The sequence below is a fragment of the Solanum pennellii genome, chromosome 8 (genome assembly GCF_001406875.1).
Source record: "Solanum pennellii chromosome 8, SPENNV200".
Taxonomy (NCBI): domain Eukaryota; kingdom Viridiplantae; phylum Streptophyta; class Magnoliopsida; order Solanales; family Solanaceae; genus Solanum; species Solanum pennellii.
Genome location: NC_028644.1, coordinates 58,503,420 through 58,525,447, shown reverse-complemented (window position 1 = coordinate 58,525,447; position 22,028 = coordinate 58,503,420). Strand labels below are relative to the sequence as shown.

The 22,028-nt window shown below is 36.0% G+C and overlaps 1 protein-coding gene across 1 annotated transcript; it reads left to right on the top strand.

Annotated features, from left to right (window-relative positions):
• Nucleotides 1-1,202: 1,202 nt before the first annotated feature.
• Nucleotides 1,203-20,817, top strand: LOC107028664 (calcineurin-binding protein 1). The gene is made up of 19 exons (XM_015229825.2): nt 1,203-1,328; nt 1,419-1,493; nt 1,788-1,907; nt 2,002-2,042; nt 4,949-5,160; nt 5,311-7,115; nt 8,451-8,660; nt 8,761-9,471; nt 9,594-9,829; nt 9,928-10,138; nt 10,285-10,440; nt 10,972-11,129; nt 11,203-11,395; nt 11,937-12,325; nt 17,181-17,361; nt 18,019-18,248; nt 19,256-19,919; nt 20,113-20,188; nt 20,277-20,817. Exons 1-19 carry the CDS (start codon nt 1,326-1,328, stop codon nt 20,609-20,611), a joined length of 6,006 nt encoding a protein of 2,001 aa, XP_015085311.1. The 5' UTR covers nt 1,203-1,325; the 3' UTR covers nt 20,612-20,817.
• Nucleotides 20,818-22,028: the final 1,211 nt, after the last annotated feature.

Here is a 22,028-nt window from a genome sequence, read left to right as displayed (position 1 = left end):
ACAAAAAATGAAAGAAATTTTACACCAACATGTAAAAATCGTCAAAATAACTTAAAATTCAAAATAAATAAAATAAGAAAGCCTAGGACGAAAAAATTAAATCTTTTGAAAAAACATGCCATAATCATGAAAAAAACTTAAACTATAAGAAATATAATTAAATCTTACCAAAAAAAAAAAAACAGAGGAAAAGGCTCAAAATAGTCCCTCATCTTTGGATCAAAGCTCAAAGTGATCTTTGATTTTTCACATGGAGCACTTATAGTCCCTCATGTTTGCAATATTGGTGCACTTTGATCCTCCCCAAAAATTTTGCCTATTTTTTAACTAATTTTGCCCAGAATTTTATATAAGAAATGTCTGATCGTCTTTTTATATATTTAGTAGAAATAATAACTCAATATGAGAGAAGGTCATAAGAAAAACACTTTGTTTTGTTCACTAGAAATATTACTGCAACTAAACTAAGAACATCTTAACTTATGACTTTGCAGGAAAAGAAAAAATTGTACTATTGCACGTGAAATTATCGTGATGAACCTCTCGACTTTACTTGCAATACGATTTCTACTAAACAAAATTTTTTTTATTCTTACGTACTTTCATATGGAGTTGTTATTTTTACTAAATATATAAAATGACAATTGCACATCCGATACATAGGTTATGGATAAAAGCAATGCTAAAAAATAGATAAATTTCATATGAGAATAAAAATTGCACCAATATTGCGAACATGAGGGACTATTACTGCTCTATGTGAAAACTCAAGGATCACTTTGTGTCTTGACCCAAAGAAGAGGGCCTATTTTGATCCTTTCCTCGAAAGAACAAGTTAAAATTGTCTTTAATTTTTTTTATTATTTAACAATAAATCTTTTTATGCATAAAGTACAAGAACTAAATTAATATTTTCAAATTTCATTTAAAATTAAAATTAATATTCACATTTAATATACATAAAATTTTCACACCTAAAAAATAACAAGTGAAATCGATAAATATAAAATCTATTACATAATCACAGATTCATTTTTTTTCCAAGTTATAATTATCTTATTTTACCATATTATTAGTTTATAGAATATCAAATCACTTGTATCCATTTATAATTAATTTCTCATAAATAATTTTTTCTTAAAAAATTATCCAATTATATAAAAAAGAAAAAGAAAAACTCATCAACATAATATGATAATTAACCTACAACTATATTTACACTGAAATTCAATTTCATGTGTCTAAAGGGCTGTTAGCGAAGTTCCCTCGCTCAATTCTTCAATGGAGAAAATCCATTAGAGTTCAACTCATACTTGTTCGCTACAATGGTAACCTATCAAAATTCAAATAAATCAACTTTTTGCTGTATAATTTTCAACTGGGTGTTTGATTCTTCTTTCAAAATTTGTTTTTTTCAGTTTTCGATTGCAGCCATCAACGATACAGAGTCAGTAAGCCAATGGGAACCTTTAGCCCCAACCAAAGAAGCCCAGGTAAACTTGTTCTTGCTTTTGCGCTTGATTAAATGGGGTTTCTAATTGTCTGCTTAGTTGTTGGGATTGATTTAAGAATTGATATTAAAGAATCCCTTATGTTTCAGTACCTTAAATGTGCAAGATTAAGATATAAAAAGCTAGTTTAATTCATTATATTCATTTATCAAGTATTTAAAATTTGAAAAAGCTAGTTGTGTTAAGACATTATAAAGCATCTCTCAATTTTGTGATCGTGAGGAGCTGGTTTGATTTATGTTTTTGTATAATGAATTTATAATTTGGTTTCTGCAGGAATTTCACTTATCACAAACATACCATGAGGGACTTTTGAAGTTGGAAGCTAAAGACTATAAAAAGGCTCGTGAGCTTTTGGAAGTGGTATTAAAGGATCCTTTGGTCGCAAATTCACAGGTACATGCTGATGGTTACCCTGGAATCACCTCTTTTGTGATACATTCTTACAATGGTTATTTTTCTTCTTCTTATTTTTGTGTTTTCACTGTAGGTGGATAGTAATTCTAGTGATGGTCATCTTTTGCAGCTCAGGTGTGTTTGAGGCTTAACTTTTAACTCAAACTACCGGTTCTAATTTTATTGTTAATTTCTTGTCTTACTTGCTTGTTCCGGGCTACTAATTCTCTAATAATCTAGAATTACAAGTGGACTACCATCTCTTTTAGCTGGCTTTACAGCATTTCCCATATTATTTTCCTGTGCATTTAAAACTGAAGCCCATTTGTTGCTCATTCCCGCTATCATTGGTAGTTTATGTTTTGCATTATTGTTAGTGAGACTATATTGAATTGAAGAACTTAAAAAGATCTAAAAGAGCATGATATAGAAGGATCAGTTTGAGCGTCTGATTTTAGAAAATTGGTGCACCTTTATGGATGTTGAAGACAAATATAAGTTAATAAAAACTGCACTTTCTAACATTGTGAACTATTAGATGAGAAAGTCACACACTTTAACATCGTATCAAAACAACCAGAAGTCTTGGGTTCAGGTCTCATAATTTTTTTTTACCAACTATTTAAAAGAAAAAAGTTTTTTCACACATTTTAAGAAGTATGTGAAGGGGCCTGTTGAAGACAAAATTAAGTCAATAAAAAAGTGTGTTCTCTCTGCATTTAGATAAAACTGCCACACATTTTAAAACGTGGAACTTTCACAAAAATGTATGCCCTTCCTCCCTTAAGATATCATATTTGAAGTATATGTTTTTTCATAATAAAGAAACATTATTGTTGCATAAGGGAGGAGGAAGGGAAAAGGGAAAGAGAAACTATTTATGAGGTTTGAACCTTCCACTTACCTGGTGGAAGTGAGTAAATTCAACTTATATATAATATTAGTGACAGTAGAAACAGTGTTGTCAAAGGTGTGTGTAAAGCGCGCTTAAGCCTTGAAGCTCAGCTCAAAATGTGTTGAGCGCTTTGCTTTGCTTAATGTGCGCTCTAGTGTCGTCATCAAGGTTCTAAGACATATTTTTCCTTGCGAATGAGCCTCTTTTGAAGAGGCGACACTAAACAATTGATATTTCACTTTATTGTAATTACTTGGACTAAACAGATTCTTTTCCCCTTTGTGCCTTTTCCATTAAGCCCACCCTTTATTTGTGCTTTACGCTTGAAGCCCCAAAGGATCGTAGAGCTCTCTTGCGGTTTTTGCCTTTGATAACACTTAAAGGAAGAATATATTTCAAGTAATAGGTGAAAAGCTAGTTTGATAGACAATATATCCTGTCAAAGTTAAAAAGTTTAGTAGTTTAGTGAATTGAATAAATAAGATATTGTCAAACATTTTTCGGATGTTCCAAAATGGATAGCTGTCATAAAATTTGGATGTAAGGAGAATTATGTATTTCTTTTTATGTAGAAGTAATGCGTTTCATTAAAAAGCATCAAGAAGCATCATTACAAGTAGCAGAATGACAAAAAGGAAGATTTAGCTCAGTTTAGATCCTATACAAAGTGTTATTCTAAAACTAGAGTGCTAACAAAGTCTAGAAAATGCCCAGCACTAAGGACCGGGGTCAACTTTGACCAACAAACAATGCTAGTCAGCATTTAGCTTTAAGAGAGTGATCTGGAGTTGAGATGCCGTCAAAACATCTCTTGTTTCTTTTTGTCCACAAACACCAAAAGATAGTAGCAGAAATCATCAGATTTTGTTGATAGCCTTATTAACTTTCATCATCTCCAGCTCAAATTTATGTGCTTGTCTCATGCTCATTGAAATAACCCGACTCAGGACAAAAAGGGCGCAAAACATGTTCCAAACACCAAGTAGCTACTGGATAGTGCAACGACAAGTGATTTACAGAGTCCAGATCCTTCTTACATAGGTATTAGGTAACATCTGTTAGCTAGCAGAAGTCCTTTCCTGTTAAGGTTGTCTAGTGCTAGAGTTAGACAAGCTTCATATAAGGTAATCCAGTTGAAGCATATGTACTAGAGGTTGGTGTAAGTTGCTCGGACTTGAGTGCAGGTGTCAATATGTGTGAAGATCTAGAGGTCGGATCCTTCATGATCTAACTTTAAGATTAGGGGGTACGGATCTATGTACTGATATGGGTGGATGGATTCGGTTAAAAATAATTCAAATATAAATAATTAGAGTTATAAAAATGTGCCTAAGTTATGGTGGACCCTTTGGAAGGAAGGGAATACCTGAATTTTGAAGTGCAAGTTCAAATAGGTAATTGTTATTTAGTACAAGCATCTCTTTAGTGTTTATTGTGTAGTTCGAATCAGAAATCATTTGTATCTGTCTCGAATTTCTCCTTTGATTTTAGTCGAAGTACCCAAAATCGTTTCACCATATATGGATCCCACACCCACGCTGTGTCGACACAGGTGCGACGTCCAAAGTGAAGAGTCCGTGCACAAGATATCTCTGGCACAAAATATCTTGTGAAGAAAATGGAACAAATGTACGTTGCCTCGTCTAAAAGGTTAATCTGTTGAGAGGGACTGTTATATTTATTTAAAGTACGTCTATAACCGCTCATCATGTGCGGGCCAATTTTTTTATTTGGTCCAATCACGTGGAATATTCTGTTGATAGGTGGTGGTGAGACTCGAAATGTGGACCTCATCTTGTTTTGGTACCATATCGAATTTTGTGACCCTTAATCTATTGATAAAGATGCAATACTTTATTTCTTTCTTAGTTGCAACATAAACTAAATACTCAAAGTAGGGGCCTTCACACTTCTCAAAGATTTAAGCATGAAGTTCACACCTAATTTGTGCAATAGGAGCTGTAATAAGGTTGGTTGTGGCTTTTAATAAACTAAGATAGTTTCCCTTAAATGCTGAGGGGTAGTGGCATGGTTGAAACTTGGTGGATAACGGGCCAGCTCTCAATCCGTCTGCTCTTCTATTGACAATATTACTTTTTAAACATATATATCTGATGCTGGGTCATTGTAATTCACATTTCTGCAGATTTTTGGCATTGAAAAATCTTGCCACTGTTTTTCTACAACAAGGTGCTCCGTACTACAAAGATGCTTTGCAATGCTATCTTCAAGCTGTAGAGATTGATAATAAGGATTCTGTTGTCTGGAATAAGCTGGGAACTTTAGCATGCTCAATAGGAATGTTGAGCATTTCCCGCTGGGCATTTGAGCAAGGATTATATTGCAGTCCCAATAACTGTGAGCATTTTATATCATGTTTAAGTTCTTATAAGCTTTCTTATAAGGTTTTCCGGTCACATGACGTGACTGTTAGAGCCCCCATATTCACCTTATGCCAGAGGCCATCTTTCTATAACTTCAGCTTTGCTTCTTCTTGACTATGTGCAGGGAATTGCATGGAAAAACTTTTAGAAGTACTTATTGCTATAGGCGATGAGGTTGCCTGCCTTTCAGTCGCTGAACTAATTTTAAGAAACTGGCCATCCCATTCTCGAGCTTTGCTTGTTAAAAGAACTATTGAAGAGTCTGAACCAATTTCATTTGCCCCAAGAGGGATAGACAAGCTAGAACCTAAACATATGCGGCTGAAATTTCCAGAGAAGAGAAAAGCTGCAGGTGTTGACCTTGATGAGGAGCCTGTTTCCAAAAAGTTGAAGCAAAATTTGGAGTTCTATCTTTCAGAAGTTTCCTGGACAGCTCTGGCCAGTGAACTTTTGAAAATTTTACATCCATCAATTGAATGTGGTTCTGAACTTGGACCAGGGAATGACGTATCTGGTGATGTTAGTATAATCATTAAATTGTCAAGCATACCAGAAAAAATTAGGGATCCTTCAGGAAGGAAAGATATTTCACCCTCCACAGCTGCTGAAAGCATTTACATCATGGATTTCAGGTCTGAGAAAGGTAGTGTTAGTAGAGAAAATGAATCAAGTATTTGCGGAGAACACCCTCAAGAAAGGCGAAGCAGCCGCCTGGAAAGGCTCCGAAGCCGTAAACCAGACAAAGAAGAGTTAGATTTTGAGACCAGCAGGGACCTCACTAAAGTTGTAATGCAATTTCTAGGACCCTATGTTGTCAATCAAGCAGGACTTGCAGACCAAGCTGAGGATCTTCCTGATTCACAGGACACAGAATGTAGTGATGTTGTAGGATTTGTCCTGAAAACGACAAGAAATCATGGTGCTTACCACTTGGGTCACATGCTCCTGGAAGAAGTTGCCAGGCGAGGAATTTTATATCAGGATGGCATGTCTAAATTTTTGGATCTAGAGAAGGTGATAAGGTTTTGGGGCCAGGAGAGGACTCCTGAATGCAATTTGTTTCTTGCTGAGTTATATTATGATTTTGGTTTGTCTTCTTCTGACACATCAAAAAAATCTAGCTTCTTGTCAGAGGCTTCATATCATGTTTGCAAAATAATTGAATCCGTTGCTTTGGACTATCCGTTCCACGTTGTTGGCAGGAAAGAAAGTGCTTCAGTGGGGGATCATTTTCAGAGTCATGGTCATAGTGAATATCCACTTAATAAAAATCATGAGTTTTGGGTTCGCTTTTTTTGGTTAAGTGGGCAATTATCTCTATCAGATGGCGACAAAGCGAGAGCTCGAGAGGAGTTCTCTATTTCAGTGGAGCATTTGACAAATAAGGAAAGCAAGAGTGATTTCGTTTTTTTATCCCACTTAAAATCGTATAAGAGGCTGACTGTCAATAAAATTCTCCATGAGATTCATCTTTTGGAGGTTGATTTTCTAATGAAAGATGGCATCCATCAGTTAGTTGAGAAAAATCTGCACTCTGAATGTGTAAAAACACTTGCTCCTCTTCTCTTCTCCTCAGAAGAGGTCTCTGCTGAATCATCACATGTCACCACTCATACAGGGAGAGGGCTAACTTCAATAGAACTGTCTGCCTTGGATATTTTAATAAAAGGATGTGAGGAGACAGAGCCATTGAACATTGAAGTCTATTTAAATTGCCACAAAAGGAAGTTGCAGATGCTTATTACTGCTGTTAGTGAGGAAGAGAATCAATTTTCTAACCAGATGAAAGGTTCAAAAATGCTATCTATCTCTGACACAGAGTCTAAGGAAATCCCAAGTGATCTCTGGAACATGGCTGCTCAAGAAGTGAAAGCAATATCTCAATGTGCCTCAAGGATAAAGAGCATCACGGACCCTTCTGAAAACTCTGTACGTTAGTTTTGTCTGAATTGTGTTTTTGGCAGTCTTTTCTTATTGCAGATGTGTTGATCTTTAATTTCTTTTCTTTTTTTAATGAAAGATGCTAAACTGCTATCAATATTAAGGCGAATGATAATTTCTTTATGATTTGATGGGGAAAAACTGTGCATTCAAGTAAAGAATCCTAGACAAAACATCCACAGAATGAACCTTTATTTACCTTTTTTTTAAATCATACATAAGGGGAAGGGAAGGGGAAATGAGGGAGAGGACTGCAAGGTGGCGAACCAAATTGTCACCAACAAGGTGAAAGTGTAAGCAACCAACCAATTGACCTACAAAGATTCTTCTTAGACTGAACTTTTTATTGAGATGTATTAAAAATGATCATGTCATTGGCTTTTCCTGGTTTCAACTTGGACCCCCCCCCCTCCCCCCCCCCACACACAAAAAAAAAAGAAAAAAAGAAAAAAGAGAGAAGATTTAGAAAAGCTCAAATGAAGCATCTTTCTTATGGGTTTTGACCAACATTAGTCATATTATGTTTGTTTGTTAAATTCTCAAAAAAAATTATGTTGTTTATTCAACTTTCTCCTGTTCATCACAGTTTTGACTTTGCATACTAGATAGTAAACCGTAGTTCTATGATTATGATGCTTAGCACTTTCTCATCCTGAACTTCTGTCGTATAGACAATTAAGGTCCATGTTCTTGTTGACAAATAGTAGAAGAAATGTAAACTGGTACTTTACATTTGGTTTTCCTAGAAATTATGACGTTTATATAATTGATGAGCAATGATCTTAGGAAACCAATGTAGTTTTCTCTCTGTGTTCTTTTGATCTAAGTTTCTTAGAGTCTTCACTTTCGGTGCCGCACCCGTGTCGACACAATGTGGATGTTGATGTGGGTGTGGGTACCAAATTTGAGAGAGATTCTGATAGATTCAATGATTTTTGTGATCAAAACAAAAACTAAGGTGAAATTGAAGAAATGGAGCACCTTGTGTATATAAATTTCTGTTGTCACTCACTACCTTTCCCTTTATCTCCTTCCATAATTCTCTTCCTGATAATATTTTCTCCTCAAGTTTTCCACATAATATCTCATAATTTAGGTTTTATAACTCTATTTATAGATATTTGATTTGCTTTTAGTTGAATCCCCTCATCGGTATCCATACATGGATCCGTATCCCCGAATTCTAAAATTTAGATCATAGAGGATCTCACCTCTATATCCTCACCCTTATCGGACACCCGCAACAGAGTCTGAGCAACTTAGCTTTTGATAAATATATTTTGGTGCAAATGTTGCAGAATTTGATACGTCTTTTTCTTGTAGAATGGTGTTCCAGTGACTGTCATTGGTGATATTCAGTCGTTGCTGCTGATGTTTATGTGTAATGTTGCCAACACATATTCTTGTAAGAAATTTTCTTCTTCAGGAATTTCAGATCATACGGAACAAAGAGAAAGCGTGTACTTCATAGATGCAGTTATTGCATTCTGTAAACTCCAACACTTGATCCCAAATGTTCCTATAAAAACTCAAGTAAGACTTCTTTCTTTCTTAAGGGTTTAGACTGTCAAATTTCATCTGTAACATTAATGTGATTACAAATAAGCTGATCTCTTCTACCATGTCATGCCAGACAGAGTTGATCGTGGCAATCCATGACATGCTAGCTGAGTTTGGTGTCTGCTGTGCAAGTGCAACTGGTGAAGAGGAAGAAGGAACATTTCTAAAACTTGCAATAAAGCACCTCTTAAACTTGGATATGAAACTGAAGTCTAACTTTCACTCTACTTGCAAGGAATTTGAAACGTCTCAGTGTGACAAACAGTCTAACCATGATAATAATGTACAGAAATCTGAGCAACTTACTCATGAAAGTCACGTCAACGTGTTATCGAACTTATCAAATTTGGAGAAGCTGAATGTGGAAGCAGGTCAGGTAGATAGAGCTGAAGCTACCGTTTCAGATAAAGTTGCTGTTGAGAGGATTAGTGCAGAGGCTATTTCTTCCAGAAAAGCTCTGGAGGTTGAGAAAACTATAGTGGAGGACAGTAAGAATGTTGATGATATCTCTGACAGTACGTATCCTAGATCGGCAAACTTTAAGGATCAATTGGTCGAAGATGGAACTGAGCTAAGTGAAGATGCAAAAGAGGAGCTTGAAGTTGCCATTGATAATGCTTTGGATCAGTGCTTTTATTGCCTGTATGGATTGAATCTAAGGTCTGATGCATCGTATGAAGATGATTTAGGTGAGCATAAGAACACAAGCCGGGGTGATTACCAAACCAAGGAGCAATGCGCTGATGTTTTTCAGTATATACTTCCTTATGCTAAAGCTTCTTCTGTAAGTGCTATGTGTCTTCTTTTTCTTGAATCCCATTTATCAAACCTTCCTCCAAACCCTTATTCGCCAAGTTTATGTAAAATATATTATTTTAAAAATTCTCGATTTGGCTCGTCATTCAGAGGACGGGGCTCATTAAACTCCGAAGAGTCCTCAGAGCTATACGAAAGCACTTTCCACAACCACCAGATGATGTTTTAGCTGGAAATGCAATCGACAAGTTCTTAGATGGTCCTGAAATGTGTGAAGACAAGCTCTCAGAGGAAGCAGGGTCCAGTGGCTTTCTGGAATCCATGACAAAGATATTATTATCAGACCCCATAAGCCTGGAACAACAGAAAGCATCATCAAAAGGAAGGTAAACATGTTAGTTATGGGATCAGCACTATGGCGAATGGACTTACTAGTATTTTGGAATATGGAATCAAACAGATATTTGCCATTGGTTGTTTGCAGTTCTGAGCCATACCTGGAAGTTTATAGCAACTTGTATTATCTTCTTGCTCTGTCTGAAGAAATGAATGCAACTGATAAATGGGCTGGCTTTGTTCTGACCAAAGAAGGGGCGGAATTTGTGCAGCAAAATGCAAAACTCATCAAATATGATTTAATTTACAATCTCCTACGCTTGGAGAGTTGGCAGAAACTAGCAAATATCTATGATGAGGTAAGAATATTCTGCTATCTATCTGTTGCAGGCTTGCAGCTATACGTCCCCTAACGGAAGACACTTTTCTAACTGGTGGGAGTTCATATGTTGCGCTTCGTAGTTACTTAATCTCTTTGTTTTTTCTACTTCTTTTGGGAGCACAGGAGGTAGACTTGCTGCTAAATGATGGAAGCAAGCAAATAAATGTTCTGGGATGGAGGAAAAATGCTGCTTTATCTGAAAGAGTTGAGGCAAGTCGCCGAAGAAGCAGGCGATGTTTGTTGATGACCTCAGCTTTAGCGAAAACAGCAGATCAACAGGTGTGCTTCACTCTGATAATTTGTGGAAGAAGTTTTTTCTTTTGTTATATCTAATTGCCACCTTGGAGTGATCAAGGACAGAAGCACTGTCAGAGTTGGAAAAAATCTTCTGAATATACATGAATTTCATGTATCTAGGTTTCTTGTTTTTTATTGTTTGGTTGGTGGTCCTGACAAACATGTATAATGATTTGAATGTTTTCTTAGGTTGTAGCAATTTTCAGTTAGCTTGGCATTTGACTATGTTGATTGATGTCGTCTCAATTTTTATTTAACTAGTTTATATGAATGTGCATAAATATAAATATATAAACTTGAGTGTTTTTAGTTGGAGTATTATTGTAATTTAATTTTCAAATTGGAGGTATTATATTAATTAAACATTCAAGTTATGGAGTTCATGCTTCTAAGGTAGTATAGATAGATATAGATAACGATTAACTTATTGAAAAAAAGTTTTTGTTTGAGTCAAGGGGGCCTTAGCTCATTTAATTCTCACTGTCTACATGTGATTGCTCCTGCTTCTTTCAGGCAGAGATACATGAGTTATTGGCATTAGTATATTATGATGGTCTTCAGAATGTAGTACCAATCTATGACCAAAGATATGTGGTGCCATCTAAAGATTCAGCATGGATGATGTTCTGTCAGAACTCATTGAGACACTTTCATAAGGCGTTCGCGCACAAGTAAGTCTGTCTGTTGACTCCATTTTCCTTGATTATTTCATCATCTAAGATGTAACCTAGCATGCAATTTCAGAGAGGATTGGTCTCATGCATTTTATCTGGGAAAACTCTCCGAGAAGCTTGGATACTCTCATGAGACGTCATTTTCGTTCTATGCTAAAGCTATTGCTTTGAATCCATCTGCTGCGGATTCATTCTATAGGATGCATGCTTCACGGTTGAAGTTACTTTGCACGTGTAGGAAACAAGATGAGGAGGCCTTAAGGGTTGGTGCTTTGCTTTAACTCCTTTCCATCTCCTCCTTTATTGAGACGGTTACACATGTAAGCGAGCTATGATATGAACTGGTGTGTATTGATAGTTGTGAAAATAGCTAATTCAGTTAGCAAATGATAGACCATAAAATTTTGAGAGACATACACAACAAAGCCACATTTCAAACAAAATATATAAGCAAGCGCAACAAAAATAGATTCACTCGGTTATTAACATGGCCACTTAGAGTTGAGGTTTGTGATTATATAATACTCTTCTCTAATCAGCAACCCATATAAGTTCATGAATTTCAGCAGCATATGGATTGTCTTCCCTTTTACTTCACAGCTCAAAGAGTTTTAAAAATATAACTTGACCATTGCATCTGGGAGTGGGAGGACTTAGCATGTCTAAGCTAATGGTTTCTTCTGAATACTTTTAGTCTGTATGCCCCTTCTCTGGCCAGACTTGGAAATAGTTACCTTTTTCAAGTGGTCATTTTCCATGTGTTAGGACTGTTATTGACTTAATTAGTGCCTGGATGCATTTTAGGTTGTTGCTGCATACTGTTTCAATCAATCAACTCAGGATACTGTGATGGATATCCTCAGTAAGGTTTGCCCATCAATTTTAGAATCGACGTGCTCTGAGGATAGAACTCAGGGAGAGTACTCTGTCAATGATGGAAAAGGGGATTCACATTTGGAAGGGGTATGGCAGATGCTTTACAGTGATTGCCTTTCTGCTCTCGAAATCTGTGTGGAAGGAGACCTGAAACATTTTCATAAGGCTAGATATATGCTTGCTCAAGGTCTATATCGAAGAGGTGGGAATATGGATATACAGAAGGCAAAGGATGAACTTTCCTTCTGCTTTAAGTCGTCTCGTTCTTCATTCACAATTAACATGTGGGAGATTGACAGTACGGTTAAGAAGGGAAGGTATGCATTTCCTTTTTTTTATCTTTTTTTTTTCTGTCCTGACATTTTGGAACATCGAGGAACCACTATGATAACATTTTCTGATTCCTTATAGATAGATTGTTCTCTCTTTATTTAGGGAAGGCCTGTCTTTTAGTTGAATCAGAGTCTTGGTGTTCAACATCACACAAACGGTGTCAGCTTTTAACTTACGATGTAAAAAGATTGTAATCACGTTGACATAGGTTATTAGAAAGATCAACACTGAGTTTCCAAAATATCCATCCATGTATCTATAAAATAAGATATTTTCTTTCTACCAAAGAGTTCAAAATGGAAGAAAGATAGCCTTGAATGTTCATACAAGTTTTTTCTGTTCCTTTCTCGCAAATCATCCATATTGTGAGAAAACGAAGCTAGCAAAAGAAGATTGAGAAAGGCATTGTTTGATTATTCCCTGAAGCTATTGGGGGTTTAATGTAGTCTACATGCTCTAAGAAAGGAAAGAACACAAAACTGCAAATTACAGGAAATAAATCAATCTAATTGATTTTGTATATCCTTATTGATATGTACTATATTCACAAGGTCCTAATGCTCCTCCTCAAGCTGACATACAAATCATATGTATTAAGTTTGCTATATATGTAAACTGTTTTTAGAAGGAGGGTAAGGGACTTGATGTATATACCACAAGTTGATCATTTGACTTCACGGACTTCATGACAATATCTTTTGAGAATTGGGATTATCTTCTCTTACGAATAACTATCAATTTGTTATGGTCCCCTGATATGGATCTGATTATGGGGTGATGTAATATGAAATCCGAAGTTTTTTTCTTACGACCTATGGTGCTGGTTTGTTAAGAGAGGATCTGCAATCTCTTGAGTTAAAGTACTCAAAAACTGAAATTACTTTTCTGCTTACATTTCCTGAGACAACAGGCAATTTAAATACAACATTTAAAAGGTAACTACCCCTGGAAACTAGACATGACTTCCTAACATTACTAAAACTAAAAACTGCACTATTACAGGAAAAGAACTACTACTAAAAGGAAATAACTACTGCTAAAAAGAGATAACTAATGTTGTAACTATTGGATGACTAAGGAGTAATAACATTACTCTCCTCCTTCAAATCGCGCTTGTCCTCCAGCACTAAGTGCGGAAATTAATATTTCCCTCCTTTCCGACAAACTCTTCCTCATCGTCTATAAAGTCAATCCAGAATAATTTCTTGCATTGATGACCTTGGTCCTCGGGTAAGTGGTTCATCACATTGAAACAAAGTCCCTTAAGTTGTCTTTCCTCCATTTTAGATCTTGTCAGTTTCTTCACAAATCTAGCATGTTGTTGGGGTGAGAAATCTGTTGCCTTGGATTTGCAAGCATGTAACGATTGTGAACAAACGGGTTGTTCCTTGTGTTCATAAAGTCATAATAAACTCATCACTTCTAATTGATGGCCCAAAGCGAAGGTTACATTGACGTTTGAATTCATCCCAAGATGGTTAAGGCATAGCTATTTCTAGTTGAAGAAACCAAAGTTGTGCATTGCCTTTTAAATGAAAAGAAGCAAGTCCAACCTTTTCTTGGAGTTTGTTGGTGTCGAAAGAAGTATTCGCATCTGTTCAACCATCCCAAAGGGTCCTCTTGGCCATTAAATCGTGGGAAATCCAACTTTGTATGTCAAGGAGTGATGAAACTTCCTCCTACTTCTGAACCTGACCCTCCAACAACTTTATGTTTTCCCTTCCAACCTCGATTCTGACGTATTTTCATTTGAATCAAAATCGACCTTGTAATTCTCTAAATCCTTTGCAAGTGCATCCAAATGAGCATTTATTGCTTCCTGTCTGGCCAAATAGGCTGCACGTTCTTCGTAGAACAAGTTCACCAATTGTGCTAGTTGATGTTGAATTTAGTCTTCCATAACTCCCGGCTCTGATGCCAAGTTGTTATAGTCCCCTGATATAGATCTGGTTATGGGCGATGCAAGATGAAATCTGAAGTTTTCTTTTTTTCTACCTATGGTGTTGGTTCGTTAAGAGAGGACTTGCAATCTCTTGAGTTAAAGTACTCAAAAACTGAAATTACTTTTCTGCTTACATTTTCTGACACAGACAAACAAGACTTCCTAACACTACTGGAATGAAAAAGTGCACTATTACAGGAACATAACTTCTGCTAAAAAGAAATAACTAATGTTGTAACTATTGGATGACCAACGAGTGACAACACAATTTTTATGTGCTTTGTCTTATCATGAAACACTGGATTTGATCCAATGTAAAGTGCAACCTGATTATACCCTTCAGGGTGGCCCAGTGGTTTTGGCTTGAGACTCTCACGTTGGAGGTCTCAAGTTTGAAACCCCTTGTCAGCAAAAGCAAGGGGTTTGCCTTCTGGGTCTAGCTCGTTGCACCGGGCTCTCCTAGTGTGGGTTATCTCTCCTATGTGGTTTGCGAGCTATTGCATAGGAGCGGGTGTTTTACCTTGTGCGCACCCAAAAGATAGTAGCTGCGGGTTTCCCTTGTCATAAAAAAAAGTGCAACCTGATTATCACACACAAGTTCAATTTGACCATTCTCTCCAAATTACTGTTCTCTTTGCAGTTACTTGATTCAATGAGTTCACATGTGGCCATTGTGTAGCATGATATTCTGCTTCTTCACTTGATCTTGCAGTTACATTTTATATCTTACTTTTCCATGAAACTAGATGCCCCTAACCATAATGCTATTTCCATAGATAGATCGTATGTCAGCTCAATTTGCATTTGTATATCCATCAATATGCTCATGTGCTCGATATTTATGAAGTACTCTCTTTTCCTGGAATATATTTTATGTATCGAAGGATACAAATAAATGCATTCCAATAACTATCACAAGGGAAATCCAAGTATTCACTTACAACATTCATTAGGAAAACAATTTCAAGGCGAGTCATGGTGTGGTAATTTAACTTGCATATCAATCTCCAATACCTTCCAAGATCATTACTAGGGTATTCCTTAATTTGGTAGTGTAACTCAACCTTAAAAGCTAGCTCATGAGGGGAGAATTGTCCAAAGTCCATTTAAGGAGACCAATTTCCCTAACCTTTTCCAATGTGGGACTTCTTAACAGGTAGAAAGTTAATCTTCGGATCCACGGAGTATCAATGAACCTACAGTTTGTCATGCTTGTCTCTGTAAGAATTTAAATGGCATACTTCCTCTGATAATGAAAATGGCTGATTTGGATTGAGCAACCTCAATAATCAGAAGTACCTGAACCGACCAAGGTTTGTGGTTTAAAATTACCAAAAAAAGTTGATGCTTTAACTTGGGTGGTTTCATCTTCATCACCTGTGATATCTATATCATCAACGTAGACGATCAAATACATGCACAAATGTGGAGCAGAGGACGATAAACAACCGCATAATTATCTTCACCATGAGTTGTACCTATTTCTTGGATAACCATGTTAAATTTGTCGAACCACACTCGAAGGGACTGCCTCAGGTCATAAAGCGATTGTAGTAGCCTGCACACCATGTTACTGGACTTCTCCTGAACTCATGCTCTTGTTTGAATTTTTACTTTTAGGTGATAAACTTGTTTAAATAGTACATTTTCAATTCAAGGTCCATGATAAGGCTCAATGGACTTGGCCCATTTTTCGACAACCTTGAATTGCAAATTAATGTCATATAGTGTTTAGTAACACGGGTAATACAAATTATTTGAATTGGTGCTTTGACTTCTTTTCCCGCCATCTTCTTTTTATCCTGGTTGGTCTGAAAATGTAAAATTGGGCTTTCTATCCTGCAATGTCTCTCCACTTCTTCTGGAGATTCAAGTGGTTATCATTATTCTCTTGATGGCTGTCAAGTTTTGTGACAGGCTTTGCTGTCATTTACATCTAGGTAACTACCACTAAATCCTCTACTTGGTGGAACAGTTCCATATGAAGTAGGTAAATGGGTCTCCTTTCTTCTCGGACCTGTACAACCTATTTGAAACAACCTCCATCAAGGAGCATGATTTACTAGTCTTCCCGTGACTATTTATACACGGAAAGTGGAAAAGCTTAGGGAAATCTTCTATATTTGACACTTTAAGACAACGGATACTTCACATGCTCAACCTGCTCACTCTGAGAATGCTTCCTCCAAAGATGTGTTCAAGAAATATTTTCTCATCCGAACATCCCAATTGCCCAGCCACTAAAATATTGTTTCATTATGTAATCTTTTGTAAGTATCCGATAATGGGAAAAAATGCCTATGCCACTACATCCTAGTAAGATTTAAAACGAGAACCATTTTGTAAGACCTCTCACAATTTAATTGACTGCGGTCACACTTCATATCGTCGTACACTAAGCTTGAGACTTTCAGTTATGTATGGTGTTAGAGTTTGTATGTGTTGATTTTCTCGCTGAAACTGAGTCAATTTATTTGACCCTTTAAATGTTATGTTTGTAAAATGTTGGGCTTGGTGAGTAAGAATTCGCAGAAGCTAGTTTTTCGCGACTCCCAAAAATAGGTTACATCACTCACAAGTAGGAGAGAAAGATATGCCACTATCACAACTTAGGGAAATGTGAAAGTCCATAAGAAGACTGACAGGAACGGAAGTTCGATTCATGAATGCCTATGTTTGTGAGGGAAATGCGAGGTTGTTAGGTTGTTGTAGCCATCAAATGATACAGTGACAGCATGATTTTATTTCTTTCACCTGGTGAACTTGGTAAGAAGGAGGGGCAAAGTCAATTATAATCATGTTCCTAGATAATTCTCTTTTCAGGTCCATTACTTGGTCAGGTATTGGAGCCATATTTCTTGCCTCATTAGCTGATCATTTTTTTCCTCATATTACAGGCGCAGAACCCAAGGTTGCTTAGGGAACAAGAGAGCCCTAGAAGTTAACTTGGCAGAAAGTTCTCGGAAGTTCATTACTTGCATCCGCAAGTATATATTATTCTATTTAAAAATGCTGGAGGAGACAGGAGACATTTGCACCCTTGATCGGGCTTATTTCTGTCTCAGGACAGATAAGAGGGTACGTACTTCCATATGAACTGGCTGCATACATTGTTCACAATGACTAGCAGCATCAATGATTATCCTAATGAAAATAACATATTCTTCTTTGTACACTTCTCCTTATTGCATCAACCCTTTTCTGAGGTTGCATTTATTAATAAGCCTCTTTGAGGGTGATTTTGAAAATTCACTGCTTTATTTAATTATATGAATAAGAAAGCATTTCTTATGGCTAAACTTTGTGACAAAAATGCGCAGTTTTATTATTTATAGGAAAAGCATTTCTCATGCCATATCTTAGAGCTCTACAAGTTGGAATTACAGTTTATTGCAAAGAATGTTGTCTTACCATTTCTCTTTATCAAAAAAAGTTGTCTTATCATTTATAATGCCATGGAACATAATGCAGGAAAAACATGAAAAGTGCTTGAAAGAACATTTATTCTATGTTACATATCATCAGTTTAAACTTCATATTGATATTCAAATTAGACCCTCAATTCTTCAATTCTCTCGTTGTTGCCTGTTCTATTGGATACCAACATGAAGCCTAAAGCTCTGCCCGTACTACATTTAATCAATTCATCCCACTCTTATAAATTTGGTTCATCTCCATTTCTATTTAATCAAAACTCCCTTGTCTAACATACATATATATATATATTTCATCCAGTTCTCCTCGTGTCTTGAGGATCTCATACCAGTTGCCCTTGGACGATACTTAAAGGCATTAATTTCATCTATACATCAGACTGACAGTAAATCTTGTGCTGCTAGCAACTCAAGTGAGCATCATCTGGAGAAAATGTTCTCTCTGTTCATGGAACAGGTCACCATGTGGTCTGATATTTGTTGCTTGCCAGAAATAAAGAGCTCCGAGTTGACAGAGAGCTGTTTATTTGGGTAAGTCCTTTTAAGGTGATCCCAACTTTATATATGCTGGACCGAGTTGATATTTTACTGTGGTCTTCAACTTCGCTCACATTGCAATTGAAAAAATAAAACTTGTTTTCTCTCTCTATTGTAACTAGAAAAGGAGTTTTTCCCTACCTCCTCTGTAGACTCAATATTGATCTACACCAGTTGCAAGGGGAGATCAATAACAATGATATAAGGAAAGGAATTAATTGCTCTTTTATATAAGAACTATGTTCAGGATAAATTCTTTTCTTTTTTTATGACCGTGGTGTTTGGGCCAGCTTTCGCACCTCGACTGGTTCCATGGGATACTCCCCACCTTTCCACCAGCAATAGGTATCAGGTAATTGTCCACCAATGCTAGGACAGATGGGAAGAATCACCTAGTGTTTTTTGCCTCCGCTGAGAATTGAACCTGAGACCTCATGGTTCTCAACCACTTCATTGACCACTAGGCACACCCTTGCCAAGATAATTTCTTTTCTACTATGGTAAATGAGATATTTTGTTTTAATGTGTTTTGATGTAAAGACACACTAGATAGAAGGATTTGTTTTGGATATTTATCGTCATGCCCCTTATATCTGGATTAGCAAAAGAAAATTGTATTATCTTGTTTCTATAAATGTGTTGGTGCACATATAGGAACTGCAAGAAATAGGTGTTATTTGATAACAATCTGAATAGGATTAGCACTTATATATGCGTTGTCGGCTGGTTGGTCAATATTCTCATACAAGTACATGAACTATGAAGATATTATCCTCAGATCAAGTACTTCATATATTTTTCATTTTTGAGAATGTATGAGTTTTCCAGTATATCCCAGAAGTATCTATTGTTAATTCATCTGAGTCCCAACTGTTGGATTGGGCTTTAAACAAAATGAGCATTTGTGGAATACAGTTTTGAATCCGTTAATGCTATGATGTCCACTGCCTGATTACAGTTAAAACAGTTTGCTTATGCAAACATTCTGACATTCCTTGCAGATATCTTTATCGATATATCCAGTCCTTAGAGCAAAATATCAAAGTTGAAACACTTGAAGGAATTAATGAGAAGATACGCAAGCGTTTGAAGAACCCAAAGCTGTCGAGTAGTAACTGCGCAAAAGTTCATAAGCATGTTTCTGCTGCTTGGTGTCGATCACTTGTAATTAGCATGGCTTTAATAACGCCTTTGCATTCAAGACTCTCCAGTGAAGTCCAAGGTCCAAATTCACCAGTTAATGGATTAGAGAACTCACAACTGCTTTGTGTTGATCTCCAACTGGATGAATTATGGTGTTCATCTTTTGAAGACATGAATCATGTGAAGGATCTCGAGAGGAAGTGGAACCCGTCATTGTCTAAAATAAAAAATGTAATAGTAAAGAGAGCTGCAGATGAAGATCTGGAAACTGCTTCTATGTTGCTTAGGTCTTGCTATAATTTCTACAAGGACACATATTGTGCATTGCTTCCATCAGGTATAAACCTTTATATGGTGCCATCTCAATTTGCTACAGAAACATATATCCAACCTGGGATAGACGCAGTTGACATACTTGATATGAACACTTCACGGAAGCTAATTTTGTGGGCCTACACACTTCTGCATGGCCACTGCACAAGTGTTTCAGCTTCTATTAAGTATTGTGAAGAGAACTCGAAGGTATTACATCCTTCCTTATTGAGTCCATGCAACATAATTCTTTTTTTCTTTTAGCCTATCATACTAGTTCAGGATGCTTTTTGTTTGGCTATTAAGAGCATGTAGAAGAAGGTTAAAAGGGGAAAAAAAGACAGTATAGATATGATCATTTTTTCTCTACAACTGATGAAAGTGAATGCTGCTTTCCTTGCAGTCAAGGATAAAAAAAGGAAGTGGAAGCATGTTGCCTTCAAGTGCAAATGCATCTCCTGCCACAGCTTCCAATATAGGTGATCAACTAGTTTCATTATTTTTGTCAACATTAGTAGTGTATGCATTTTTGTGTCCTTTCCAAGCTGATTGTTAACTCTGTTGTAGGTGGAGGAAAAGATGGGATGAGTAAAAGCTCTGAACCAGATGGTTCCCCATTATCAACTTTGGGCAATGCACCATACTCTGAAGCTGATGGATCACAAAAAGGTACCCCTCCCAGTCTGCCAGAAACTGAGAAGGCAAGTGCTTCTTTCTCCAAAATGGGGGGCACAATGGATGCATTGTCATTATCTCTGCCTGATGGTGAGAGCACGACGTCTCCAAATGCTGTAACTGCTGATAAGAGACACAAGGTTTTATTGGCTGCTCCACATGACAACCCTGTTGTTGAAGTCAAGGAGCTGGATATGAAGAATGACACAGAACCTGGAAACATTTGATGTTGTACATTATATTTTAGCCAGTATGTTTTGCTATTGTTGCCTTACAAGTCGTCTATTGTTGTATGTAAGCAGCATCTTCCTTTCTTGAAGAGTTCTTGTTTTTTTCTTTTATCTGCTGTTCTTTTGGTGTCCAAAGGGATACAAAATGGGATTCTTATGCAATTTATAATTCAAATAAACAGTCCACACCTTGCATAGCCTTATAATCTTTATTTTTTCTTTATCCATTTTCTAAATCTATATGATATGATCTATAACCACGTAATTTATATATATAGCACATACACTCATTATGCAACACATATACAACCTTATATGCATTATATACACATTTTATAAGTGATGCGTCTGTTCTACATAATCATGTATAAATAATGTATCAACACTATTATACACAAAATCAAGGGTTACTCGAATCTATACAAACGATTCCCAATCGTTGCCAATCTAATTTTCCGAAGTTCTTTATTCACAAATATCATTTGAGTCCAAAACCTCTCTTCTCCCAATTTTCATTTTGACACTCTGTCTCCATTCCATTTAAACCTATCAATTTAATTGTTAATGTACCATTTAAATTTTGTGAAAAAGAAAAAAATTGCGGACAAATGTCAATTTTTTTAATTTTTAATTTTAAAAAAAAGATTTATATAGTTTCTATGCATTTTTACGTGAAAAAATAATACATGAAATCACTAATTGGAATGCGTCGATTCTTTAAAAAAAAAACACTGACAATCTAATAGTCTATCGAGTTTTAGCATATTTTAGTAATATTATTAGCAATGAACAAGAGCTATTTTTACCAGTATTGGAGATGCAAATGGTTGAGTTAAATCCACATTCCATGTTAGAGGAAGGAAAGGCATAAAAGAACTTGTTACTCTTCTAACGAATAACAAACTAAAGGGTCGTTTGGTAGACTGCATTAAAACAGATAGTCCATATATTATGTATGGTATTATTTAGTACTATGTTTGGTGGGAAATTGTGTCTATGTATAACTAATCCATGGATTAGTTATACCTCCTACGTGGTATTATATGATGTATTACTAATATCTTCCATTTGGAGGTATTAGTAATATATGGTATATAATACCATGGGATAAGTATGTTAAGGACAAAAATATCCCTCAAAACAGTTTAATTGTTTTGTTTATTTTCTTGGTTTTATGTTTTATGATTGTGCTAGTAAATTTATTTAAATAAACAAGCTTACAAGTTATTTAGAGAGAATTGTTTGTTAATATATATATATATATATATATATATATATATATATATATATGTGTGTGTGTGTGTGTGTGTGTGTGTGTGTGTTTTTGTGCAATTTTCCAATTATTTGTATTTTGAACAATAAAATTGGATACATATTAAAATTTCAACTTACAATTTTATATGTAAATATAGAT